The 27,646-nt window shown below is 56.4% G+C and overlaps 2 protein-coding genes across 2 annotated transcripts in view; one reads left to right on the top strand and one right to left on the bottom strand.

Annotated features, from left to right (window-relative positions):
• Positions 1–824: 824 nt before the first annotated feature.
• Positions 825–16,131, bottom strand: LOC138823525 (palmitoyltransferase ZDHHC7). The gene is made up of 9 exons (XM_070016899.1): positions 16,058–16,131; positions 14,828–15,032; positions 7,281–7,366; positions 5,417–5,747; positions 4,649–4,773; positions 3,504–3,600; positions 3,155–3,236; positions 2,550–2,680; positions 825–2,237 (listed from the first exon to the last, which is right to left on the bottom strand). Exons 4-9 carry the CDS (start codon positions 5,726–5,728, stop codon positions 2,061–2,063), a joined length of 924 nt encoding a protein of 307 aa, XP_069873000.1. The 5' UTR covers positions 5,729–5,747; positions 7,281–7,366; positions 14,828–15,032; positions 16,058–16,131; the 3' UTR covers positions 825–2,060.
• An 8,733-nt stretch (positions 16,132–24,864) lies between these two features.
• The window catches only part of LOC138823524 (uncharacterized protein KIAA0513), a 28,618-nt gene continuing 25,836 nt past the window's right edge, over positions 24,865–27,646 (top strand). The window contains exon 1 of the mRNA XM_070016898.1: positions 24,865–24,979. The gene's annotated coding sequence lies outside the window, so the exon portion shown is untranslated. The remainder of the gene's footprint in view (positions 24,980–27,646) is intronic.

Raw genomic sequence — 27,646 nt, 5'->3', positions numbered from 1 at the left:
ACACCAGGCCAGGCTGGGCTATGGCACACCTGTCTCAAAACATCAGCCAAGGGCTGGGAAGGAGGCTCAGTGGAGAGCGCTTGCCTAGCACGCATGAAGCCCTGGGTTTGATTCCTCAGTACCACATACACAGAAGCTGGACGTGGCGCTGTGGCTCAAGTGGTAGAGAGCTGGCCTTGAGCAAAAGCTCAGGGACAGTGCCCAGGCTTTGAGTTCAAGCCTCAGGACTGGGAACAAAGAAAAATCAGCAAAAACCACAAACTCTAGGTACTTGGCAATGTGGATCAAAGAGGATCTTCTTTTCCCATACTGGGGTTTGGACTCAGGCCTTGCAGCCTGACAGCTGCTCCACTAGTTGAGCCTCGCCTCAGGCCTTTGAGGGCGATTTCTAAATAGTTTATGCACTCTTAAAAATGATCCAGGGAGCCGGGCGCTGGTGGCTCACGCCTGTAATCCTAGCTACTCAGGAGGCTGAGATCTGAGGATCGCGGTTCAAAGCCAGCCCGGGCAGGAGAAACCGTGAGACTCCTATCTCCAATAAACCACCAGAAAACCGGAAGTGGCGCTGTAGCTCAAGTGGTAGAGCGCTCGCCTTGAGCTGAAGAGCTGAGGGACAGCGCCCAGGCCCAGAGTTCAAGCCCCATGACCGACAAAAAAAAAAAAAAAAGATCCAGGGCACCTAGGGGAAAGCCAAGACAGAGCAGAGCCAACCCCGGCGGCGCGTGAGCATGGCCTTACCTGTCAAGGGCAGAAGCCACCTGGAACCCCAAGGAGGAGGCCATCAGGAAGACCCCACACGGAATCGACACAGGAAATAGTATGAGAACTGTCCATTGGTTACTTTATTTTATATAAAAGTTACATTGAAAGGAGAGGTTGAAAGTCAAGTATACTTGATTCGCCAAGTCTCGCGGTGCCGACCGCGTGATAGTGACTTTGATTGAACAGGTTGGACATACTTCAAGCCTCCCACCGGTGTCCCAGCCAGACACGGTGTGCAGCGACTACTGGACACGGTCCTGGTCAACCCGCGCTGACCTCTGGCTGTGAGTCTGTCCCTTCCCGCCGGCTTGTCACCAGCGGTCACTGCAGAGTGACTGAGGCCGACACACAGCGGACAGGAAGGCAGCTGGTGCCCAGGCAGGCACCCCCGTCAGCGGGCACGGGCGCGGGGCCTCCACACGGCCAGCAGCGAAGGGACAGCAGGCGAGTTTAAGGCAAGCCCCGCAGAGGGGAGCTGTTTGCTTCCTGGCATAATTTTAAGCTCTCTTGCACCAAGGGTCCAGTTATCACCTGTGCTGTGGGTAGAGAACGAACATAAAAACCAAAGCCACCAGCGCGGCGCAGGTGCCCAGAGGGGCCGCAGGCTCGCGGGGCTGTGCACGGCGCGGCCGGAGCAACCGCAAACTCAGCCCTGGGCCTCAAGCACTGTGGATCTGAAAGTAAAATGAAAGCGCGGCCGCAGAGGGCCGCGCAGGAATGACTGCTCTTTGGATCCGGCTCTCCGTATGCAATACATTCACAGAAGCCCCTGCGGGGGCCGCCAGCTCACCCCACTTCCCTGAAACGGCGGTGTCTAAAAATAGCTTGTTTGCTGCACACACCAGTAAATGTCACACCGCCTCAACAACACTGCCGATTTTGACACACATGCACGCGCGCACAGACACACACACAGATGGACGCACACACGAACTTGCTGTTCAGTGCAGAGCCAGAGCCTGCCCAGGCCGCCAGGTCTCTGTGGAGACGCCCCTTCCGGTCAGGGAGCTGGTGACAGGTCACACCCGCCACACGGCCTGCCATCTTGGATTGAGAAGAGCAGCTTGGTACATGGGGTTCCTGACCCATGTAGCACCCCACAGCCTCCTGACCACACAGCTGTGCAGGAAGGGGGCAGCCTTCCCTCGGGACAGGCCCTGGGTCCGTGGAGCCACTGGCTGCCCGCAGCTGCTGGGCAGCTCCACTTGCTGCTGGTCCCAATGTGGGCAAGGCCGCCGCCGCCGCCGCCGCCTCTAGTGATAACAAATGTCTGAGACTGAGTCGGGCCGGCCGGGGGCTCACACGGAGAACTCAGGGCCCCCTTTCCTGGGCCTGAGTTGCAGTTGCCTGAGGCGGAAGCCGACAAAGGGGTTCATCCAGAGGAGTGAGGGAGGACCCCCAAAGACGGACTTCATCCCCTCCCACCGCAGCCGCCGCTCCCACGTGGGCTTCTCGCTCTTCAGTCTCTCGATCTCCTGGATACAAGAAAGGACCGAGTGGGCAGCAGCTCCAGGAAGGCCCTGGCCACTGGCCAGGCCCTGAACTGCACACCGGCACAGCTAGCTTCTGGGCAGACGGCTATCAGACCTGGCCTGGCGGGCGGGACCCCCAGGGGCCCCGGCATTTCTATGTGGTGCCTTCTAGGCATTCGCATACACACATACCAGAGCCGACCTAGCGGCAGCACAGGGCAGGGGGCCAGGCAAGACCTGAAATGGGCACCGAGGGAGGGAACGCGGGGCTCAGGGGACCACCCCCAGGCCCCCAGCAGGGCAGGCTAGGCCTACCGTCTCGTCGTTGCATATGGAGTGGATCTGGGTGCCAAACATGACTGCCGTGAACGTGAAGAACAGGAGACCCTCAAGGCACAGGAAGATCAGCAGGACCACCGTTATGGGAGGGGAGAAGTCACTGCATTCTGTGGGCAGAGCGGGCCGGGTGACTGCGGGGCAGAGCCCGAGGGCAGGCCCCACGGCTTCACGGGCGATGTGCGAGGGAGGCGTGGCAAGGCGGCCCTTCCCGGCAACCTGAGCCCTGCTGCCGGGCCCGGCGGAGGCGCACCTTCCCCAGGTCTGACACAGCCACACCCGCCCCACCCGCCAGAGCTCAGGCCCCTAAAATGGGGGCCCCTCAAAGCCCGCCTGGGCCCCTGAAGTCCAGAGACACAAGGCCAGGTCAGGTCAGCTAGGCAGGAGACAGACATGGCTAAGGTGGTGGTGGTGGTGGGGGAACAACAGTAATTTCCCTCTAGTCTCAAAAGCCTGCAAACTACAGATGATGACGGCATCTGAAGAGCACAGCGCACGGCAGGGGTCAGCCCGGCCCATGGGCTTTTCAGGACTGGACCCCCAATTCTCCCCTGCAGTCCCCACCCCGTGCAGCGCGTACTTACCGGTCCACTGCCCACGGACACAGGAGATGAACTGGAGCCCACAGAGGATGAGCGCGTGGACCGAGGACAGGGCGATGTACATCTGCAGGGGAGGTGGGCATCACCTTCCCATCCCCCCTCCCCCCCGCCCTCACCGCGAAGACACGTGCCTGCTCAAGAGCAGAGTCTTCTGGAAAGTGAGCTGTGGGGATTGGCACCCACTTAACAGGCACCGCCCCATCCACTGGGACCACAGCCCCACCCCGTGCCAGCACAGTGGGGGCTTCGGCATCTGGACCAAGGACTGACTTCCGCTCTGGGCCAGCTCTGGGCGGGCGCTCCTGTCACACCACACACCCACGCTACTCACAGTGAAGAGCACAAAAAACCTCTGGTTCTTCTCTCCCACGCAATTGTTCACCCAGGGGCAGTGATGGTCCATTTTCCGTATACATCTCTTGCAAATACTGAAAGGGAGAGTGTACTGAGCACGCGTGCTCTGGGGCAAGGCCAGGACACATCCTGTAAGTAATGTACAGGCCTGCGACGCAGCGTGCTGCTCCTTTAAATTAAATGTCCTTGCACTACAAGGCACAGTTCCAGACTCTTGCAGCAAAACTGGGTCAGGCATACCTATCGATAATGCAGCAAGCTGACCGGTTCAGAAAAACAAAAACCTGAGCTTTTAAATTCACAGAGCTAAATAGGGTGGTGGGTGGCTGTGACCCCGGCCCTTGGGAGGCCAGCCTGGGCCAAACAGCGAGACCAAGAAATGTCTGGCGCCTTCGTATGATCCTACCACCCATTCACACCCACGCGGTGCCACGCAGCCCCGCCCGAGGGCGGCCTTATTCTTACAGCTGGGGTCTACCATCCAAACCCCTTGCACTGGATTTGAATGGCTCCCAGCTGTGTTTCAGAAACAGCTTATGCCAACTAACTGGGTAGAGCTGGGCACCCGGGCCTCCCCCCTGAGGGTGGGCGCTGGCTTACCCAGCTAACCGCACACTGAGCACACAGGCTGCAGCTGCTCAGTGTCCTGCAAGGGACAGCAGGCTGGGGGAGCCAGGACTGTGGAGCAGTGAGTGGACACACTGCGCAAAGACTTGGGCAGGGCACCAGGAGACCTTCAGCGTGCCAGTGTCTGCTTGAACTGCTCTGGCTCCTCCCTGAAACCACCGGTGTCTGCCAGCATGCCCCACAGACACCGGCGCTGCTTTCTGTGAGCAGCAGGGCCGGTAAGGGAAGCCGAGCACGGGAGGGCGAGCCCTGTGAATGAGGCAGAGAGGCCCAGGAGCGGGGCAGAGGGGCACCTCCTACTCCCTCCACACAGCTGGCAGGTGAGCTGCGTGCACACGCACCAGCCCTTGCCAACCAGGCCCTGGCGAGGGCAGGCCCATGCCGCTTCTCCTGCTCTGGCAAGTCTAGGGCCGAGGGGAGGGGGAGGGGCGGGCACTGGCCCGAGGCTCTCGAGGGTGCCGGGGTTGCGGCGTTGGGGGGGTGTGTCGGGCGCACCTGCAGTGGTGGGCGCGCTCGGGCTTGATGCAGCAGCACTTGGGGCACTTGTAGATCACCTCTCCCGGCTTCAGCCGCAGGCTCTCCATGTACTCCTTGGTAGCATTCCCCTTGGGAACCGCCCCCTGCCGCACGGGCGCGTGTGTTAATTGGGGAGAAAGGGAGGTTAATGCATTTCGTGCTAGGGCCACCTCTTACAGCGTGAGTATGAAAAACTAGCTATGACAGGGCAGGGCCGGAAGTGTCAGGTTAAATGACATCCACCCACGCTCAACAGCCAACAGCCCAGAGGCTGGCCTTCCCAGATACCCTTCCCCCACAGAACCTCCCCCTCCCCCCCTGCACTTCCTGTCAGTGGTGGAAAGCAGCAGCAGACCCCAGAACCTCAAAGGCATTGTATCTCATGATGTTGCAGCCAGCCTCACCAAGCATGCTCACAAGCCCAGCAACGGGGTTCAGACCCCAGCCGGACAGACTGGCCCATGCACTGGAGGGGCTGGGCGGCCGCCAGCAGCGGGGGAGGGAGGCTGGGAGGGGAGGTGCAGAGGAGGCGCCGTGCCCAGGGTGTGTGGAGAGAGGATGCTCTGGAGTGGGGATGTCTGCACGTGGCTCGGAGACTGCCCCCGGTGCCACGGCAGCGCGCGGCCATGGTGCCCGGGCCCTGTGTGTGAGCAGCGCCTCCCCGCAGTGGACGCGGAGAAGCCGCGAGCCCGGACGACCGAGCACGGGCGCCAGAGGCGGAGCGGGCGCGCGGGGTCAGACACTCACGGGGTCGGTGAGCATGGTCCTCAGGTGCGACGACAGCGCGAGCACCGCCAGGCAGTTGAACAGCACCCCGTTCACCACCGAGTACCAGAAGTCTTTGGAGGGCAGCAGCATGACAAACGTCACCACAAAGTCTGCGTAGACGACCAGCAGCCAGGTCATGATGGCACAGACCATGCCACAGCCGTCGCGGATGAACCACACCCTGTCCACCACGTCGGCCTCGGAGGACGAGGAGGACGCCGAGTCGTAATTGTCGTCCGTCAGCAGAGGATGGTGTTCCACGTCCCGCAGCCGGCGTCCTGACGGCTGCATGATTCCCAGACGCGACCCCCTGTGGAGGTGCGGGGGGGGGTGAGGCCCAGGGAACACAGCCACCTTCCACAGGGGTCCCCGTGCCCCGGGCTCCTTTACAGTCACTGGAAGACTTTGAAGACAGCAGGAAAGAACACACAGACTGAGCCGGCTCAGAGCTGAACGGCCCCATCTTTGCCTTACTGTCCATCTGGTCACCCTGCCACACACTAAGACAATGGCATGCACATCCACAGCTCCCACTGCCTGGCATGGGGCTGCTCCCTGGCCCCACGGTCCACCTGCTCTGCTTTGGTCAGTCCAGCTCACACAGCCTGGACGCGGGCAGGGGACAGGACCCCGTGTCTCATGCGGAGCTGCAGCTCCCTCTTGGCTTTTCCCTATGTGTGACCTGCGCTGCCCACCAGCCTCCTCTTACCGCTCCCAGCCCTAACGACACCCGTGTCCGGACACACCTCGTGTCTTCAACCTGGCAAGGGTGCCCCCAGAGACTGCCAGACAGTAAAGTAACCCAGCTCCTCCCCCGGCAGCGACTGTGCGGACAGCCTCCTTGATGCACGACCTTCTCTAATCATGTGTACCCAGGGCGGAACACTGCTGGCAAATAAAGCCGGGGGAGTCAGAGTCCTCTCTGTCTTGGCCTCTCAAGACGAGAGCAAACACCAAGGGGTGTGCTGGGGACAGAGCTGCACTTCCCAAGCAGAAACGGAACCCGATTAATGCAGGCAGGGTGCGAGGTGTGCGAAGGGAAGGAGGCCTTGCACTTGGAATGGCTGGCGGCAGCTTTCACACGGCAGTCATGGAAACACGTGAGGACCTTGCTGGAGAGGTTCAGACCCCTGAGAACTTCCCCACAACGCCTTCTCAACGCGAAAGCGCGGACTAGCACAGTCCATGAACAGCCCCACTCCCGGGCCAGGCGGGAACAGCTTCAGACTTCTAAGTAACATAGGAAAATGGAGGATGGAGAGCACACAACCAGCCGTCTGTGCAGCTGGCAGCCAGAAGGACACCCCTGCAGGGTAGGGGTGTGTCCTGTCTATTCTAGCTTCTCTCTCCAAGCGAGCACCCCGCAGAGACCTTCCGTGGGAGCGCCCCAACAGCACCCACAGAGACCTCCTTCCGTGGGAGCCCCAACAGGACCCTCAGCCTGGCGGGACCGCAGGTGTGCTGCCGCGGCTACAGCCTGGTGCACTCCTAGGACCTGGGGCCCCAGGACGGCCGGCCGCGTGTGGGCTTGGAGAGCACTGTCACATTCCGGGAAGGAGGGAGGACGGCCGACAGGCAGACGTGGGCAGCCAGCGTGCAGACGCAAGGGAGGCTGGCGACTGGCTCACCGCCGCTGACCCGGGCCCTGCTCCCGCTTCCTTCCTCGCAACCCAAGTGGTCAGTCTGGAGAAGGAAACGGATCACACCCTCCTCCCTGCACCAAGAGCCACGCTCCAGCTAGGTGTGCTGACACACACCAGGCTGCGATGCCAATATGGAATCGTGAGTTCAAGATCAGCCTGGGCCACAAGGTGATTCTGTCTCCGCAAACAAACGCTCTTACCTCACAGGTCAGCGCTGACCATCACTTGAACATTTTGTGCCTTTTCTTGAGGATCTTAAGGTGCATGCCGGCCTTCGAGACAGGACCTGAAAGGCATCAAGAGCTGACTGGAGACGTGACTTACTTGGTTGTCTGCACTGGAAGGTGTGAGCGTGCGGCTCACGGGCATGAGCACCCTGGCTTCCACTCACTCGCTGCCTTCTACCTTCTGATCACATGCACACAGATCACAACCCTGGAAATTCACTCATTGACTTTGGTGTTTTGCTTTTATTCAGGATGGGCTCTATCTATGTTGCCCAGACTGGCTTAAGATCCTCCCGCCTCAGCCTCCCTAGGGGCTGGAACCACAGGCAAGCCCCACCATGCCCAGGAGAAATTTACTTTTAGTCTATTGTACCCTCCTACTCTTTTGGCCTAGCGTTAAATTCAAACCTATAAGCCACAATCTCTCAAGAAAGACCCAGGGATAATCCAGGTCAGATCTGGCTGCTCCTTACTCCAGCCATCTGCAAACTGTTTGAGTGGCCATGTGAAGTGAACCGTAGGAAAGGGGAGAGAGCGAGTCTGGAGAGCCGGCCTTGCTAGGAGGGAGCAAAGCAGCAAAGGAAGAGCTGGGACCCAGTGGGGGTCACAGAACCCTGGCAAATGGACAATCCAGGAATCTTCTAGAAACACTGATGTGGCCCGAGATGTGTGGGGTCCCCAACAAGTGTGTCAGTCACTGCCAAGTTTCCCTAAGGCTGGGCAGGGCTGCCAGAGGCCACACTTCCCACGGACACAGCTTCCAAATGCTTGTAGCTCTCTCCATCCTGGACACAGGGCAAGCCCAGGGTGGGAAGTGAGAGCCAGAGGCCGCTGGACAACAGAAGCCAAAGCTCTATCAGTACCAAGGGGCTTGCTTCCCGACTGGCACCACAGAGATGGAGTGCTGAAGAGGAGAAAGCAAGTTGTCCCAGAAAAACCCACAAAGCAACAGTCCAGTAAAGCCGCAAGAGCGTTGCTACTCCCTCACAGACCAGCAGCAGCAGACACGGGGACACTGGCCACCAGGACGTACGGAAGAGCTCTAGCTGCTATAAGACGACACTGCGGGGTGGAGGAAGCGAAATCAAAGTGTGTGTGTTTAAGTCCAGAGCAATGGGGCAGCAAGCAGGTCTCTGACCCGAGTGGAACAGTAAGGGAACTATAAATTCTGGCCCTGGGCGGCCCTGGGCCGGCCTGACCTTTTAGAGGCTTTACTATCTCAACGCTCTTTTCTAAGCTAATTAAGTCTGGATGGCAGAACAAGGAGCAGGGTGGATATTTCCTAACATGCATCTTTAACGTGCATAGGGGAAGCTAGCTGCCAACTTCTTAATGATGGCCTGTGCTCACCTTCTAGTAAGCAATAAAATAAAGTAACTGCCACAGGGAGGGGAAAGGAAGGGGAGGGAGAGATCCAGGAAAGAATTCAGAGTGGGAACGAGGTATAGAGAAGAACACTGAACACAGCAAAACCACAATATTCTCAGACACAGGAACAGACACGGGATCTGTGAGACAAGAGGTATGGCAACTTCCTGGTTACTAAAAACTAAAAATGGCAGTAGAATTTAAGATTCTGAAGTAGAATTGGGTACAAGTGAGGACCATGCCAGGAAAGAGAATTAAAGGGCAGGAGAGAGCTCAGGAGAGACTATACAGCGGGAGCACGTGATGAAGGGCTGGCTGTCCAAGGTCACAGGGATTTCTAGCTTGGCAAATCCAAAGTCCACGTAATCTACACGCGTACTGAAGTATCACGTGCTACCCCAAAATTGTGTTTTTTTTTTTTATGCATCAGTTATAAAAGCAGAAAATTAGGTGCTGACCCAGAAGTCAGGAATCTGCAGTGAAGTCACCACACAGCCCCACCATCCCTACAGTCCACAGTCCTGGCTTCACAGGCCCTCTTGTTGCCTGTGTCTGAAACTAGGAGCCCCGAGAAACACACACACATGCGTGCACGTACGTACGCATGCATGCACGCGCGCACGCACACACACACCCATACACACAGCAGTGGACCAGGGAGGAGGGCCTCAGGGTCTGGGGAATGGAGAGACCAGAGGGGTAGCATTCTCTCTAACATCCAACATTAAACATTTGGTGGTAGTTCCCAACACCCAAGCTCTCTGCCCAGGCTCCTGCCTTGGGAGCCAAGCCCCACAGAACAGCCCCCTGCCCCTGCGCACTGTGATGTTCTCAGACGGTGATCCCTCAGTGCGCAGGGAATGTCCCAGACAAACACCTTGCAGCAGGGCTATCCGTAATGCGCTAGGTCTTCCCGCCAAGGGTCTGCCAGGCTGACCTCAGACTCAGTCCTCCTGCCTTAGCCAGCCTCTGGAGTGACAATTGTGGGCCACCATGCCAGAGATACAGCAACTTGACTCAAACAGATGCTTAATAAGACTTGGAACTGTTTTCCAATGAGCTTATCTTACCAATGTTTAAAACCTAAAGCGGGCAGCGCCAGAGGGTCAAAATTGTAATCCTAGCAACTCAGGAGGCTGAGATCTGAAGATCACAGTTCAAAGCCCCCAAAGACTCAGCTCCCAATGAAGCACCAAAAGCCAAAGGTGGAGTTGTGCCTCAAGTGGTAGAGCATTATCCTTGAGCAAGAAAATTCAGAGACAGTGGTGTCCAGCCCGGAGTTCAAGCCGTAGGACTGGCACAAAATAAAACAAAAATGTAAAGCCTGTTTGCAGAACACAGAACTGTCGACCGTAGAGACCCTGCATACAGTAGCACAGCTACGATGTGACCTAATCTCTAATTGTTTGTATAAGGACAGAAGTAACAGCACCATTTGGGAAGGCAGCACAGTGCTTAAATACCCAGTCCACCATACAGCAAGCTACCTCCAGACAGTTACTCCAGAAAACAAATATGAATACGGACACAAGAATGTGTACAAAGCTGCGCAGAGCTGCCTCATCACAATATCCCCAAACTGGAAACCACCCAATAAGCCATAAGAAGATTAATAATGTGTGGTCTAATCATATCATAGCATGCTTCTGAGCAAAAAAAAAGAAAAAGAAAAAAATTTCTGATACAAGCAAATCTCCAAACCACCAAGCTAAGTAAAAGAAGCCAGACACAAGGATCGGTGCAGTGTGACCCACCCGCACTAATTGCTTTTTTTAAAAAAACAAGGAAATATGTGTATATACACTCCATATATGTATATGTATATATATATATAAATATATAATTTCACTGTCTATCAAGCTATACCTCAATAAACAGGAGACGACGATGAAGGGCTCTGTGCAGGTAGGCAACAGATGCAGTTATCTGCAGAAGCTGCAGCCTGGCTGCATTCCAGTCAAGGCCTGTTTTAGATTCATGCTGATCAGTAACTTCAGTCCCCATGGCCATAGAGAAAGTGTATTTCACATAAACACTGACACAAGCACAACAGGCCCGAGCCTGTGATTCCTGCGCATGCTGAAGCTTCCCGCTGCTTTCCCGTCCACACTCACGTGGAAGGGCAGAGTCGTGGTCAAGCACCCCAGGTCACTGCCTGATGCTACTACTAGGAAGAGGAGCGGAGCTAAGGGACAGCTTCAGTGAGCCAACACTCTCATCCGACCTGGCAAACAAGTGTGGCACTCATATCATCTAATGTGTTCTAAAATGTTCTTTCTACCAACTTGCAATCATGAAATATTTAGCTTGTCCTCCCAAACTCTACCAATAACATACGCCATGTGAAACCACTATTTTCTTCAATGACCCCAAGAACAAACCATTTCTATTTCTCAAAGGTTTAAGAAAACATACTAGAGCCAGGCGCTGGTGGCTCATGCCTGTAATCCTAGCTACTCAGGAGGCTGAGATCTGAGGATCACAGTTCAAAGCCAGCCAGGGCAGGAAAGTCCATGAGACTCTTTATCTCCAATAGAACACCAGAAAACGAAGTGGTGCTGTGGCTCAAGTGGTAGAGCACTAGCCTTGAACTGAAGAGCTGAGGGACAGCGCCCAAGCCCAGAGTTCAAGCCCCACGACCAACAAGAAAAAAGAAAACACACTAGAACACTAAGCCAAGTGTCAGTGGCAAGCTGGCACATGACCAGTACTGCTAACAGCACCTTATTTTCCCTTTCTAGAAAGGGAAAGGTCTTTTAGACCACAACTCGTGGTCACTGTGAAGCAGCACTTGGACAGTGTAGCCACGAGGCAGAGGTGGGCAGGTGGTGAGGAGCTGCCCCGCCTGCCTCTCCCCACTTCCCCAGAGATCTCTGTCTCTGAACAGGGAGTCTTGCTTTCCCGTCTATATACATCCTCTCCAGGAGTGACCCTGCATCAGCTACAGCTAGAAAACTCCCAACCTCACAGCATACGAGCGGGTCAAGCCAAGAGCTCTTCAGCAACTCCCCCCCGGAGGTAGGGAGTCAAAGCAGAACCCCAGATCGTGATGCCCCCATTCCTATTGCAGTAAAGCACATAGCTACTGAGGACAAAAGCCAAGTGCTCGCGTCCCTGACTTCCTCCACCTCCATACATCCCCCCATCAGCAAGCAGAGTCCCCCCTCTCCCCTAGATCCAGGTACTGTGGGCACTCACCTAGGCAAACTCCCAGCTCCCCAACACTCACCCCACTGTGGGGACCTTCACATACACAGCCCAGATTCTGCCTCTCCCAGGCTGCCCCAAGCTGCCTTTTCAAAGGCCTCCCAAAGCCCAGTGCCCTCAGATCTCACCTCCCACAGCCAACAGAAGAGCAGGGAGGCAGGCCTGACGATGTGGGCATGGGCACTGGCATGAGAGGGGCGGGGAGTGAAGAGGGCGGGGGGTGGGGGGGTCCTTGCCTGGGAGTGGGACTGAGGGCTGCGAGTTTGAGAAATAGGGTTAAGGACATACATAATAAGCAAGACGGGGACGCGGAGAAAAACTCGCAGGACGCGCGAGGGGGGCTCCCTGAACGGCCTAAGCGAGGCAGTCCCCAGGACTACGCAGGGGCTGCGCTTCCCTCCATCCACTCTGAGCCACAACCATGCGAGAGGCCAGACCAGGCAGCTAGTGTGCTGGAGAAAACCAGCACAGTGAACGCACTCTCAAGAACGCAAGTCCAGACATAAAAAGAACTCTAGACACCTGAGACTCTAAGACTGGCACTCCCAGCCCCCCTCCACAACCGAAATGGAACTTCCGTACCTGTGACCCAGCAGCAGACCCAGCAGGATGCAAAATGGTCTGAAAACCTAGCTAGTCAGATGCCACGTAAGACACAGCAGGCGACAGGAAAGGCTGCTAACTGCATACCTACTACGCCCGGGAGCTCTGTCCACACGACTGTTTGATCCTGCGTCCCACAAAAGCAGCAGCAGCTCACCGGATACAACACTAGCTCACTATCAGGAGGAGGACACCAAGTCTTCAAGCCAGGCTTGTAGTTTGTTCAAATCTGCACCAGGCTTTCTGCTAAAGCACCCTAGGGTTGAGAACACTGCACCAAACAAATGGAGCCAGAGAACTCTAGGAATCCGAAACATCTTACTGACACTGCACGAGCTTGACTCCAAAGAAGCGGGCGCTTCCCTGGCTGAGGCCCCGCGCCGCACAGGCTGCACGGAGTTCAGAATTCCTATTTCCTGTGTCCCTTGCACCTACCCAGAGTCTTCAACCAGCTTGCCAAATCCCTCCCCTCCCCTCGCCTCCTGTTCAAGGCTGCGTCCTGCCCTTGTCACCCAATTTCAGGCAGCCCTCATCCCGATCTACACCCTGAGAACGCTAACCTCGGGTCACTAGGTTTGAGAGCACCCAGGCGGGCTCAGTCCTTACTTAGCCTTCTCCTTTTGGTCTCTTTTACCATTTGTGCCCTCGCCATGTCTTCCGATTTAAGATTCATATTCGTGTTCTTCCTGCCTAGCCAAATTATCTTGTAGGTATCTCTACCACCAACAACACATGGAAGGGCAATATAGATGTTTCAAAGCCACCACGAGGCAGACTAATGTAAGACACCATCTTGGCCCCACAGGTGTCTGGATTTCATTTGAGGACTCAAAGATGATGGTCAATGTCTTTCAAGATGGGAATTTAGGAAGAAGCGGAGCTGAAATCGTCAGGACAGGAACGTGTGTAGAAAGCAGCACAGAAGCCAGAGCAGAAAGCAAGAGGTGAGTGATGGTCAATGGGGATTCTCGGTCCACAATAACCGGCAGCCCCAGCACAGACAAGCGCATCAATGCAGGGAAGGAGGAGCATCTTTTCCTCAGATGAAAGAGTGCTGGATAGTCACAGACATTTTAGCTTTTTCAGAGATGGGTGTTGTCCAGGCTGCCCTTAAATTTCTCAAGCATAAAAGTCCTCCAGTGGGCTTCGGTACTGACGCCCAGCAGACAGCAAAAAGCACTTTTCACGGGCTTGGATTTGGGCAGCAGCGACAGAGGGGCGCTTCCACCTGCACTTCTTGTCACTTGAACACAGTTGCCACAATAAACCCATTTTCGTGAGCTACTGAGCTCATTCAATGATCGAAGGGACTTGGGGAGGCAGGCATTGCTCTGGAGGCCGCCTGATCGCCCCTGATGCCTTTTCAGGCAATCACTCGAACCCAAGATCATTAGCCCAAGTTCACTGTCGGGGTGCAGGAGAGAGGCGAGGAGCGTGGGCCGAGAGTAAGAGGGAAACGGCGGAGACATCCAGGTCAAGGTGAGGGAACACCGAGGCTGAACACAGGGAAAGCGCCCCGGACCCAAGCCCGCCAACCCTCGGCGCGCGGCCGGGGCTCGCAGCCTTCCGTAAGCAATCCCGGCATCGCCCGAGGAGAACACCCAGCCTCGCGGAGCGACTCACGCCCAAGGCCGGGGCACGGCCGCGCGGGCCCCCAGCGCCCGGCGCCGTCGGGAAGGGAAGCCGGCGCCGAGGAGCGCGGCGGAGGGAGAATGGAGCCGGAGCCGGGGGGGGGGGGGGGGGGGATGTTGGCCGGGCCGGGAGGACGCGGGGTGGAGGCCGAGCGGGGCCGGGCCGGGAGGACGCGGGGTGGAGGCCGGGCCGGGCGGGGACGTCGCGGGGTGGAGGCCGGGCGGGGAGGACGCGGGGTGGAGGCCGAGCGGGGCCGGGCCGGGAGGACGCGGGGTGGAGGCCGGGAGGGGCCGGGCGGGGAGGACGCGGGGTGGAGGCCGGGCGGGGACGTCGCGGGGTGGAGGCCGGGCGGGGAGGACGCGGGGTGGAGGCCGGGCGGGGCCGGGCCGGGAGGACGCGGGGTGGAGGCCGGGCGGGGAGGACGCGGGGTGGAGGCCGGGCGGGGAGGACGCGGGGTGGAGGCCGGGCGGGGCCGGGAGGACGCGGGGTGGAGGCCGGGCGGGGCCGGGAGGACGCGGGGTGGAGGCCGGGAGGGGCCGGGCGGGGAGGACGCGGGGTGGAGGCCGGGCGGGGACGTCGCGGGGTGGAGGCCGGGCGGGGAGGACGCGGGGTGGAGGCCGGGCGGGGAGGACGCGGGGTGGAGGCCGGGCGGGGAGGACGCGGGGTGGAGGCCGGGCGGGGCGGACGCGGGCTGGGGCCGCCGCACTCACCCGAGGCCCGGGCGGGGTCGCCCGGCGCTGCGGCTCCTCGCGGCCAGCGGCGGCGGCGGCGGCGGCCGGGGCAGGGACGCATCATGCGGCCGCGCTCATGGCCCGGCCGGAGGGGATCCCGGCTCGGCTGGGCGCTGTCCGGGCGGGCGGGCCGGCCGGAGGGAGGCGGCGGCCACCGATGCTTCGCGGGAGCCCTGAGACCTGACTGGAAAGCGGGGCGGCGTGACCCGGAAGCGGATCCCGCGGTGTCAGGGGCCGCACACGCGCACTTCCGGCCGCGCCGCGCCGCTGGAGGCGGCTCCGCCGGCCCCGGGCCTCCCGCCCGCCCGCCCCGGGCCGCCCGCCCGCCCCGCGCTGCGCCCTCACACGCCGGCGGCCCGGAAGAACCGCCCGCCTGTCCGACCGGGTCCGGAGCCCGCGCCGCGGCCGGGCGGCTCCGCGCCGCTCCAGGGGCTCCTCCGCGGGGGCAGGGGACTCCGGACGGGGAGGGGGGCCGCTCCCGGGCCGGGCCGGGCTCCCCCCGGGGCCGGCGGAGCCTCCTTCGGCCCGGTTTGAAACCCAGACCCCAAAAGTCCTGCGTTCACGTGAAAATAAATCCGTGCGGCCTCCTCGGGCTCCCTGCGCGTCAGGCCGGGGGGATCGGGGGGTCCCGCAGGCCGGGGGGGGTCCCGCAGGCCGGGGGGATCGGGGGTCCCGCAGGCCGGGGGGGCGTCCCGCAGGCTGGGGGGATCGGGGGTCCCGCAGGCCGGGGGGGGTCCCGCAGGCCGGGGGATCGGGGGTCCCGCAGGCCGGGGGGGGTCCCGCAGGCTGGGGGGATCGGGGGTCCCGCAGGCTGGGGGGATCGGGGGTCCCGCAGGCCGGGGGGATCGGGGGTCCCGCAGGCCGGGGGGATCGGGGGTCCCGCAGGCCGGGGAGGGGGGTCCCGCAGGCCGGGGGGATCGGGGGTCCCGCAGGCCGGGGGGATCGGGGGTCCCGCAGGCCGGGGGGATCGGGGGTCCCGCAGGCCGGGGGTGTCCCTGCGTGTTCGGGGGGGGGTTGGAGGGGTCCCGCAGGCCGGGGGCGGTCCCTGTATGTCCGGGGGGATTGGGGGAGTCCCGCAGGCCGGGGGGGGTCCCTGTGTGTCCGGGGGGGCGTCCCGCAGGCCGGGGGGGGGTCCCGCAGGCCGGGGGGTCGGGGGGACGTCCCCAGGTGTCGTGCCGCGGCGCCCCGCAGCCCAGGTTGTCCTCTCACCGCGGGCCCCTCTTGCTCCCCGAATCTCCGGTGGAAGGAAGAGGTGCGCTCGGTTGTCAGACTTGAGCTCGAAAGGCTGGCTTTTTATTTTTGAATTGTATCGTGTGCATCTGCCCCCCGCAGAATGGTGCCGCGACGAATCAGCCGGCTGGTCCTTTCCCTCTACGTGGAGAGTTGTGAGCAGGTGAGAAGCGCACCATCCTGAGCAAGGCCTAGGGGTTGCTGGGCCGGCAGAAGCAGGGGCTCACAGCTGTGCAGAGCCTGTGAGCACCAGGGTCCAGAGGCAGGGGCTTCGGTTCTAGGCACCGAGGTTGGAGGCTGATGGCTCTGGGTTTTTAACTACCAATGGCCAGGGATCTGACCGCTTCTGAAATCTTCAGCTTCAACACAAGTGGCTGGTGGCAGTAGCCGACGCTATCAACTGCGCTGGTGCCTTTTGGAGGGACAGCTCTTATACAGGCCTCTGGCGCTGCACAGAGCGTTAGAGCTTTGTTCCTAGGGTGATCACCCTTTCAGAGATCAGGAGCCAGTCTCTTCCCAGACCACTATGGCCTGACACTTTGCTGCCATTTCCACCATCTGCCTTGGTGCTATATTGATAAAAGAATCAAAAGTGGACAAGAAAAGACTTAAAGGGAAGCCATTTATTGAAGCTAATTTGGCAGCACCAAGGACAGCCCAGGAAGGGTGTCTGCTGGTTGATTCAAAAAGGGAGCTGAATGGGGCTGGGAAGTTGGCTCAGTGGTAGAGCGCTTGCCTGGCATGCATGAAGCCCTGGGTTCAAGTCCTCAGTACTACATAAGCAGAAAAAGCCAGAAGTAGTGCTGTGGCTCAAGTGGTAGGGCACTAGCCTTGAGCTGAAGGACAGCGCCCAGGCCCAGAGTTCAGCAAAAAAAAAAAAAAAGGGAGCTGAACAAGCCCAGTTTTAGCCAGAAAGGAAGATAGCTAGAAGGTTTGCACCAGTTATGGCAGACCTTCATGCACAAAGACTGTCTTGCTACTAATCAAAGCACAGTCCCTCATGCAAATAAAGGACTGTGTTTGTGCCAATCACAAGGCTTCTGTTAAGCCAACAAGGGAAGGGCTCTGCCAGTTCACCTAGGCCTGTCTTCCTTAGATGCTGCTTTCCAGGGCGCATCAATGCAGGCTGTCTGGAGCATGTCTTCAACTGTTGTTATCATGGAGTGTCCAAAGCAAGTGGACCACCCTGAGGACAGTCAGGCCTAGCCAGTATAGGGGCTACTTGGCTGATAATCCTTTGCTTAAGGCAGCCAGCACACCAGGAAAGTCTAACAGCTGTAAATTAGAGTCAGAATGCCCATACCCCCACACCTTACTTTAAGGACGAATGAACATCCAGAGTAGTGCTTACAATGAAGGGATATCATTAACGTCAACAGTGCTCTATCAGCACTGCTTATCTTAACCTAGTGCACAAGGTGCAGTGAATGTGTGTGGTCTGTCTCAGTGCCATGGCAGTCTGCCGGCATGGTACTTGCTCTCCCCTGGTGTCTGACTCATGAGGAGGTGGGCTTCCAATCCTTAGTCAGTTCTCTTTAAATATAGTAAAGGAAAGGTTGGTGGTCTTTGGATAACTAACCACAAGACTATAAGCGGCTGTCATATTTGGGGCATGCTTGCAAAGGGAAATGTTAAAATCGTCCTGTTTTCTAAAATGGTAAACTCGCGTCCTGTACAGAAGCGAACATGTCAAGGGTTTAATTTAACTCAGCTTATTGGGGAGGATGGAAGATGCTGCACTTGGTGCAGGCACGCTCATACAGAAGCAGTCAGAAATGGTGGAAGACTGCTTAATGAATGCTGCATTGGTTCCTTCCCTGGAGGATTGGGGGTGGGGGAGAGTGAACTTCCACTAGACAAGATTCATTGGTACAGCTAATATCTATGGGCAAGAACTATTTGCATTGCTCTCTGTTCTTAACATCTCATTATAGACAGCCTAAAGACAAAGACACCCCTCTCACCCCTGCCCCCAATACCCGATTACCCAGGAGGGAATGTCACTCCATGTTTACTTGTTCCTCCCAGACACCTCAAGGAAACCAGAATGTGTCTCACACCCCCAAAGTAGGCTGAGCGGGAGGCAATTAATTAAGCAACAGCAAATATATATTTAAAAAAGCAAACACTTTTACTTTCTCCTTTCCTGTCTGAAGGCAGGCTAAATTCTTCTTTATTGGAGACACTGGACTTTAGCCCAGAGGGTACATAGGAGGAAATCTGTAACCCCATCAGTGACTTCTCTTATACAACCTGTCCCTGTTCAGTGCTCTTTGTAGGCTAAAACCACTTCCCTGTGTCCTGTATTCCCTCTCGGTCCCTTGCAGATTTGCTAGCTAAACCAATTCAGAACTTCCCTTTTGAGTTTCCTCCGTGTCTGTCCCATGCTTGCAGAGTGTACAGGTGAGTAAATGTTTGTTAATGTTTATGACAGGGGCCCTGCCCCAAAATTCCAAAGGGAAGAGGGAAAAGGATTTTTCCCTCCCTTCTACTCACAGCAAGCCTCGTGACCCACTTCAAAGTCTCTCACCGACATTGAAGAGTGGAGAGTGGAGGAATCCTCAGCCTGTTGTTCTCTTCCATTCTCTGAAAGCATACTCATCTCTGGAATAGAAGGGTTTGTCAAGTTCCTACAGGTACCAAGACAGGATCCTATAACTAGAGAGCAAGCTCATTCCTCCTCACGTTCTCTCTCACTCCCTCTCTCCACTCCCCTCCCTCCCTTCCTCTTTCACTGCTGTCCCGCAGTTCTGTGCTGCCCAGGCTGATTTCAAACCATCACGGCCCCACCTCCCTACTCACTACCTGAGATTAGAGTTGCTCACCACCACACATAGCCAGGAGTATTTAGTAACAATTTGTAGAGCAAGCTGGGTACAGATGGCTCATGTGTAATCCTAGTTACTTAGTTGATGACTGGAGATCAGGAAGATCTTGGTTCAACTCTAACCCAGGCAAAAACTTCAAAAGACCCAATCTCAGAAAGAAACACTGGGTGTGGTGGTCCGTGCCTGTCATGCCAGGCATCCTGGGAAACATACCTGACACTGACCTGGTTAAATAAGAGCCAAGAGGCCTGCATCATGGCTCAAGTGGTACAATATCTGCCTGGCAAGTGTGAAGCGCTAAGTTTAAACCCCAGTACCACAAAAAGGGGTAAGGGGCTTGGAAGGCATACATTCTTCTACCTTGGCTAAGAGGGACAAGAAACCACTAGGTACCCTAGGGATGGAGAATGGTCCGTAGAAGTGACTGTTAACCTCTGGATGAGCTGGACTAGAAGCAGGATGCAGGTGGGTGCATGGGGAGATGACAGGGTTTGTTGTTTTGATTTTGAAATACTGGGAATGGAGCCTAGAGCCTCAAGCATACCAGACACATTTGCATGGTTGATGTTCTAACACTTGAGCCACTCCTCCTCTAGTCTGGCTTTTTGTAGGTTATTTTTGGAGAAAGTCGTGAGGTCTTTTCTGAATGAGCTGATTTTGTTAGATCCTCTAGATCTTAGCTACCTGAGTAGTTAGGATTACAGGCATGGGCTGCTGCTACCTGGTTTTGTGTTTTTTGGTTTGGTTTGGTTTTTGTTGGTTGTGGGGCTTGTACTCTGGACCTACGCGTTGTCCCTCCGCTCTTCAGCTCAAGGCAAGTGCTCTACCACCTGAGCCACAGTGCCACTTTCAGTTTTCTGGTGGTTAATTGGAGATAAAAGAGTCTCACAGACCTTCCTGCCCATGCTGGCTTTGAACTGTGATCCTCAGATCTCAACCTCCTCAGTAGCTAGGATCATAAGCGTGAGCCACCGGTGCCCGGCTATGTTTTGTTTTTGCAATAGGGTCTCACTAATTTTTTGCACATACTGATCTTCAGCCAGAGAGCTTCCCACCTCCACCTCCCGAGTAGCCGGGATTACAAGTACACCACCATGCCTGGCCGAGTTAAGACTCATACATTCAGTATTGAGAGAGGGTCTCTTGTTTGTCTCCTATGGAGCAGGGGCAACTTGAGACAGTCTTGTTCTGTACCCTAAACCAGCCTCTTAACTGGGCATCCACCTGCCTTAACCTTGTGCTGGGATTATGGAGGTGTACCACCACACCCAGCTTTTGTTTGTTTTCCACCCAAAGCTGTTAACTGATTAACCTTGCATATCTCTCTTCCTCTCCGTCTTCCTCTGCTCCTTTAACTAAACGTAAGGCTTCTCAGAATTTTCTTATCAGTCCCCACTGGGGTTTAAGTTGCCTCTGTTTTTATTTCCTAGGGTAGGTCTTATAACTTTAAAATTGTACCCTCACTGAAGAAAATGGCACAATAAATCCTTCATTAGAGTGCTGGGGGTTGGGTGTGGTGGCACACAGTTGTAACATGCCTGTAATTTGGAGGCAGAAGTAGGAGAATGGAGACCTGAGGCCCACTGGGTCAAAGCTAGCATGGCTATCAGGAAAAAAAAATTGGTATAGCAGAAGGACTAGAGAATAGCTCAGGGGCTGGGAAGGTGGCTCCGGGGTAGAGTGCTTGCCTTGCATGCATGAGGCCCTGCATTCGATTCCTCAGCATCACATAAGCAGAAAAAGCCAGAAGTGGTGTTTTGGCTCAAGTGGTGGAGCACTAGCCTTGGCTGAGAGCTGAGGGACAGCGCCCAGGCCAGAGTTCAGGCCCCATGACTGACAAAAAAGTAAATAAATTAATTAAATAAATAGAGAATAGCTCAAATGGTAGAGCACTTGGCTAGTAGGCTTGAAGTCTGAGTTCAAATTCCATTATTGAAAAAAAAAATTGAACCAGATCCACTTGGTTTGGTGGTGCCTGCTAGGTTCACAGGTCTCAGAGTCTGAGGCTAGATAATTTCCATTTTGAGGCCAACCTGGGCCTTGTAATGAGATCACATCTTAAAAAGAAAATATGTCAGGCTCTGGTGGCTCACACTTATAATCCTAGCTACTCAGGAGGCTGAGATCTGCAGTTCACAGTTCAACGCCAGCCCAGGCAAGAAAGACCATGAAACTTATCTCGAATAAACCACCAGAAAACCAGAAATGGCTCTGTAGCTCAAGTGGTGGAGCACTCACTTTTAGCTGAAGAACTGAGGGACATCATGACATTGCTCAGGCCCATATTTCAAGCCCCATGACAAACAACAAAAGTGTGTGTGTGTGTGTGTGTGTGTGTGTGTGTGTGTGTGTGTGTGTAATAGGGTGGTATCAGATTAGCTCTTATCAAGACTGTGTTTCTCAATAGAATTAAAGTATGATCTGTTTGTCATTTCCCTCTCTAAGTCTCAGCATTACAAAAAGAAGGAAGAAAAGCAACAACAAAAAGCCTCTGAAATAGGAGATTAGACTTGATTTCTTAGGTTCTTTCCTGTTTGAAGACTGTGGTTGAACAATGTTTTGCCCTTCCGTGATTTCACTGGGGACTGAAGGGCAGAGAACCTTCCTTCTGATGGGGGGAGGGCATGTCCACCCCTCAAGCAATGCTGAGCCTGCAGGACCTGGTTCACCCAGGAACCAGCCCACCGCCACCAACATTCCATGCAAACAGTGGGAAGAGCACATTCAGAGGAGCAAGAGTGTTTGCAAATCCAAGGCAAGGGGCAGTGCCACCTCGCACCTGGTAAGGCAGACCAACGTGGTACAATCATGCGGTTTTCAGCACTTTGCAGACCAAGTCAGTAATAGGAATGGCAAAAACTTCAGTGCACCATCCTTTTGGCCTGTAATTTCTCCAAGGCGTTTCCGTGCAGATAGACCCCTCTGTGTGTGCAGCTCGTGTGCTGAGGACTTGGAACAGCACCTTTGCAAGGCTGCAGGTCAGACTCACCCCCATGCCCACCAGCAAGAGCATGATAAATAAAGTACTGGACTCACCCGTAGAACGCCATGCCATGCCCCTGTAAAGTATCAGGTTTTAGCCAGACCCCAGGGGCTTATGCAAGAGGCTGAGATCTGAGGCTCATGGTTGAAAGCTAGCCTGGACAGAGAAGTCTATGAGATTCTGATCCAATTAGCTACCAAAAGGCTGGGAGTAGAGGGGCTGAGAAGGTGGCTCAGTGGTAGAGCGCTTGCCTTGCATGCTCAAGGCCCTGGGTTCGATTCTTCAGCACCACATAAGCAAAAAGAAAAAAGCCGGAAGTGGTGTTGTGGCTCAAGTGGTAGAGCGCTAGCCTTGAGCTGAAGAGCTGAGGGACAGTGCCCAGGCCCAGAGTTCAGGCCCCATGACCGGACCCAAAAAAAAAAAAGGCTGGGAGTAGAGCTGTCGCTCAAGTGGAAGAGCACCAGCCTTGAGCAGAAAACGCTAAGGGACATTACCCAGGCCCTAAGTTCAAGCCCCAGGACTGGCACCAAAAAAAAAAAAGTCTGAGTACAAAGCCAATGCAGCAAGGCTATGAAGACAGGAATAGAGACAAGTTCTAGTGACATTTTGTGTGCCCCCAGCTGCTGGGCCAGCCCCAAACTTGTTATGTAGACCAACTTAATTTGGATTATCATTTAGAACTGAGTCATGATAAGTTCCCTTTGGGGTCCAGAGACAGAACTCCCCCATGTTTGCCTGGCTATAACTTTTGTTTCCCCAGTAGCAGAGAAGGTCAACATGTTTTTTGTCACTGATGCTTCCTCTTTGGAGGGGTCACAAATATTTCTCATGAGTCATCTGCCCTGAATATTTCCCCGGCCCAATAGCAAGTTCAGTGGCCTGTGGTTTGCAGAACTCTTTTTTCCTTTTTAGAAATGACCGTGACATCTGCCACTGTATAATACACTCTGGCAAGGTCAGGAAACCTGTTATGAGGTGGGAAGGCATATGCCATGTGTGTCCCTCAAACAATCCAAATCTGACCTTCACTGCGCGCATGTTTTGTTTTCAGTACTTGAGCTGTTGGTTGTGTGGAGTTTGGGGCTTCAGGAGCCCGACCTATGCCTGACTGAGTCACGGCAACATGATCTTCCTCTGTCCTCACACGTCTGCACGGTGGTACTGCATGCTGTCTGACTCAGGGCGGCACCCTGCAGAAGCCACTTAGCCTTCGTGTCCACATAAGGAAATGAGGACTGCCTTACAGCCTTCCCCTCCCCAGCCCACACCCAGGTGCCAGACCCAGCTTCTCCTCCAATGGCCACATCCAGTTGGCTCAGCAAATCTGGAAGGAACTAAGAAGCAGCTATGAGGCTGGAGATCCCAAAACCTTTGCCCAACTCCCAATTTCATTTGTACATTGTAAACTTTTCCAAACAAGTCCACATAGTTCAAGTCATCTTTTGGGGGCGCCACCATTTCTGCTCCCCAGCCAGGGTAGATGCTCACTCCTACTCAAAGATGTCTTTTCTCTGAGCAGCGAAACTCCAATCCTTCCACAGCTTTATCACTGCAATGACACTCAGCAGCTCTATTCCAGATAGGATACCCTCAGCTCTCTTTAAAGGAGGCCAATGCAGGAACACTTTGTGGGAGCATTACTATGGATATGGCTTTTTAAAAAAATTTTAAAAGATGGGATAAACCTATTTGAAAGTGAAAGGAGGCTGGGAAGGTGGCTCAGTGGTAGAGCGCTTGCCTTGCATGCATGAGGCCCTGGGTTTGATTCCTCAGCACCCCATAAGAAAAAAGCCAGAAGTGGTGCTGTGGCTCAGGTGGTAGAGCGCTAGCCTTGAGCTGAAGAGCTGAGGGACAGTGCCCAGGCCCAGAGTTCAGGCCCCACGACCGGACCCCCCCAAAAAAGTGAAAGATAAGCCATAAAAGAAAGTTGTGAGGCTCGGTTGGGAGGGAGGCCTAATGAGGAACCCTTTGAGGAGCCTTCCAGAGGGTGGTTATTATGTGGACATGTCTTTAGGAGATTGATGGTGTTAGAATAAATTAGACTTTGCCAGAAAGCCATGCAGACATCCAGGCACAAAGAACAAAGAAAGGTTTATTGCCAGCAAAGGGACCAGCAAGACCCCATCTCACAAAAGAGAAGTGAGAAGTGCCAGCTATTGTCTGAGATGACCTGTATAACCTAGGAGGCTTAGGAGGGGCTAGAAGGGACTAGGAGGCGGAGACCCTGGTGTGGATGTAAGGACCAGGGGCTTCATCATGGTGGACAAGGATCTATGGCTGCTGCCCAAGTAGTAGATGAGGGTCCTGCAGCTGCCCTGGCCTGGAGGTCACTCTAAGGGGCTCTTGCCGCCTTCGAGGGTAGTGGCTGCCCCAGAGGAGTGCCATCCCAAGGCAAAGGGGGCTGGAGGCTGATTGTTTACTGTCATTACTAGTGGGCCTAGTGCTGTCTAGGCAGGGAGCTGCCAAGCTGTGGGAAGGGGCTCACTGGGCGAACAGAAGGGTAGCAACACTCCGTGTCAGGACTCAGTCTGTACTTTGCCAAAGCCCCCTGGAGAGATGTCTGCTTCTCTGCTCTCTTCCAAGGAGCTGCCAGAGAGGGCGTGTCCATGGTTAACTTTGTTTAAATGGAACTCGGTGGCCTGGCATCATGTTTAGAGTGCAGTGTTCAGGAGAAGATCCCAGACCTCCCGCTGCAGGGGGACTGAGTCACCCGCCCGCCCACAGGCATGCTAGCCGTCGAGCATACCCCGGGACCCCGCGACGCCAGGCGGGAACGGCGCCCAGGCCTTGTAGGCGGCGGCCCCGAGCCGGGAGGCAGCCAGAACCCGGCCTGGAGCCCCCGCTTCTGGCGCCGGCCTCCGCGAGCAGGTGCAGCCGTCACGTGACGCCGGGAGGGGCGGGGCGCGCTCGCGCCTGCGCGGACGGGAGGGGGCGGGCGCGCCCGGCTGACTGACGGCTGGAGACGCGGCCTCGGAAGGACCCGGCTGCTCGCGGAGCAGAGCGGAGCGCAGGAGCCGCCGCCGCGCGCCCCACGGCGCCCGCCGGCCCGCCAGCCCGCCGCCCGGTCCACAGCGGCCGTCCTCACCCGCGGTGAGACCCGAGGGCCCGCGAAGGGGCGGGCAGGGGCAGCCGGAGCCGCGAGGACCCGGGCGGGAGCTGTCTGCGAGGTGACAGATGGCAGCGCGGGGGCCGGCGGCGGGGCCGGGGTCGCCGCGTCCCGGCGGGCGGGAGGTGGAGCCCGCCGGCGCCGGGCTGACCCCTGACCCCACGCTCTGGGGGGGCGGGAGCGCGGGAGGGGCGCGGGCGCAGGACGGGGGCGCAGCTCTCCCAGGCCCCCCCCCCCCCGGCCTCCGGGGCCCCGGCCAGGGGGAGGCCGTGCGGCGGCCCGCCGCGCCCCGCGCCCCGCGCCCGGGGGAGGGGGGACAGGCCCGCGGCGGGGCAGGAGCGGGCCTCCGGCCGGCCCGGGGACCCCCCCCCCAGGAGCTCCCTCCTGCAGGCGAGCCCGGGCCCGGCCGAGCCGCCCAGCCAGGCGCATCCCGCCCAGTAACCAGAGGCTAACGCTTCTGATTCACCGGATTAGAGCCCCAAAGCTGGGCGGCCAGGAGAGAGATGCTCACCGCCCAGCTGAGCAGTTTGCAGAGACAGACCGAGCGAGAGCGGCCAGGCAGATGAGGAGGAGGGAGGGAGGGACTGGATCGCGCCAGCCAGCGAGCAGTCCTTCCAAGTGTCCATCCACCATTGTTCAGAGAGGCCAGAGGGGTCAGAAATGGGAGTGCTTATTCCTTTGAAGTCCGGGTCAGAGGCTGTTGAGATCCGTTCAATGAAAAGGGGGAAAAGCGGGGAAGTTAATGGCCAGGGACCGGCCTGTGCATTGCCTTTTGCAGTTCCTTTTCGAGGGCACGTGTCCTGTCGGTTAAAGAGGAGGGGGACGCTCCAATTCAGATCACCCAGTGATCTGAATGAATCACAACTTACAAAGAATTTGCTAACAACATTCCGTAAGTTGGGGAGTCTTCACAGGCACGAGAGGGGGTTCTCTCCGGTGACAGTCACCTCGTTTCTTCAGAGGCAAATTGATTTACGGTAGCCCCAAATTGCTCCGATTTGTTTAGGGGGAAGCTTTAGGGTGGATGAGATACACCCTGTGCCTGACTCTCTCCCTTTCCCTTCCTTTCTCCTGCTCGGAAAACAACCAGGTTAAAAGAAATATCAAAGCTGGGCATGATGGTTCACACCTGTAATCCCTGCAAAGGTGATTTCAACACCAGCTCTTAATGCAGCTCCACCATAAACTTGGAAGTGACAGGTGCTGTTACCCCCCTGTGTCCCAGATGTACGAGGAAGCCGAGGCTGACTGGCCCAGGGTGAAGCAAGGTGTTAAACCTCACTGTCAACACTAGATGTGGAATCCTGCCCCCCACAGGGGGCGTGGGATTTGTGTGGTTGGATTACGCGTCCTGACAGGGCTGTGAGCGCCCTCTCCCATCCCTGCCCTGCTGACAGCAGGCTGGCCAGCACGGCTGTGTCTTCTGCACTTCCTCTACTCAGATTTGTTTATGGTTTTTGAGAAATCTAGTAGGAAGTATGATTACAAATAATGTCTTTTGCTCAAGTGTCTGATGTTGCAAATAGTCCAGGTGCCTTCAGCTGTGTGTTGCAAGAGGACAAGGCTGGTCCAGGGATACTCACTCTCATGGTTCTCCTTGGTCTCCACCCGGCAGAGAAATGTTGTGAAACCACAGGTGCTAGTGCCCAGTAGCTGTGTTTGTGTGCATGGGTATTTTATACTTGGTGTTGTGAGGATTAAGGTGGCACTTTCTCCCTCCTCTTTACACCCCTCACCCCCAGCACACTTGTTCTCACTAGGATGGAGCAACCTTTTACTCCATTCTCTAGCTCAGGGTAATATAGCAAGGACTTAGGTAGTGGTGGTGGTGGTGGTGGTGGTGGTGGGCTCTCTGCCATGCATTTCAGCAAGCCAGTGGTTCAAAGAGGAATGAAAGGCCGGGCACTCTCTGACACATGGTTAGAAGCACAGATCTGGGAGGAAAGGCTCCCAGAGGCACTGCTCTTGGGACATCACATTCCGTTCTGGACACCGCACTGGGTGATGGACGTAGGAGAACGCCGGGTGCAGTCTTGAGAAGTTGCTGTGGTGCTGAGGGATTGGGGGTTGGCAGAAAGTTTGGGGCTGTTGTTAAGGCCCCGATAAGCAAAGGACGACCGTTCCCGACAGAAAGGTTCCGATCTGAACTAGATCATCCCGCAGTCTCTCTGCCAGCACCTCGGTGCTCTTGGACAAACGTCAGAATCTGCCTTGGTTGGTGAGGTAACTGTACAGGCGCACACCAACCTCCCCTGTCTTTCCAGCTCAGCAGTTACCACTCTCACACACAGGCCCCACCTCTCTGGGCCTTGAGCCTTCCTGGCTCTCTGGCACCTGGCCTTTGAACGGGCTGTCCCTCCTACCACATTCCCCCATGGCCATCTCCTTGTCTGTCACTCAGAGCACTGCTTCAGAGTCACATCTTCAGTGAGACTTCCCTAACTATGAGAGTGATAATTCTTTTTCCCTCTGCCCCCCCATTCCCTCACTCCTATCAAATTGCAATAATTCATTTTCTTCATCACAGAATCAGAAATTATCTTGTTTGAAAATGCTTTAATATCTGTTCCCCGTTTGTTACCGCATCAATGGGGCCTGTAACAGTAGGCGCTCAATAACTATTTGCTAAAGAGTTGATGTTTAGGACAGGC

The sequence above is a fragment of the Dipodomys merriami genome, unplaced genomic scaffold (assembly GCF_024711535.1).
Source record: "Dipodomys merriami isolate MVZ:Mamm:240054 unplaced genomic scaffold, mDipMer1.0.p SCAF_120, whole genome shotgun sequence".
In the NCBI taxonomy this organism is placed as follows: domain Eukaryota; kingdom Metazoa; phylum Chordata; class Mammalia; order Rodentia; family Heteromyidae; genus Dipodomys; species Dipodomys merriami.
Note: the sequence above shows the minus strand (reverse complement) of the source record. Positions and strands in the feature narration are given on the sequence as shown.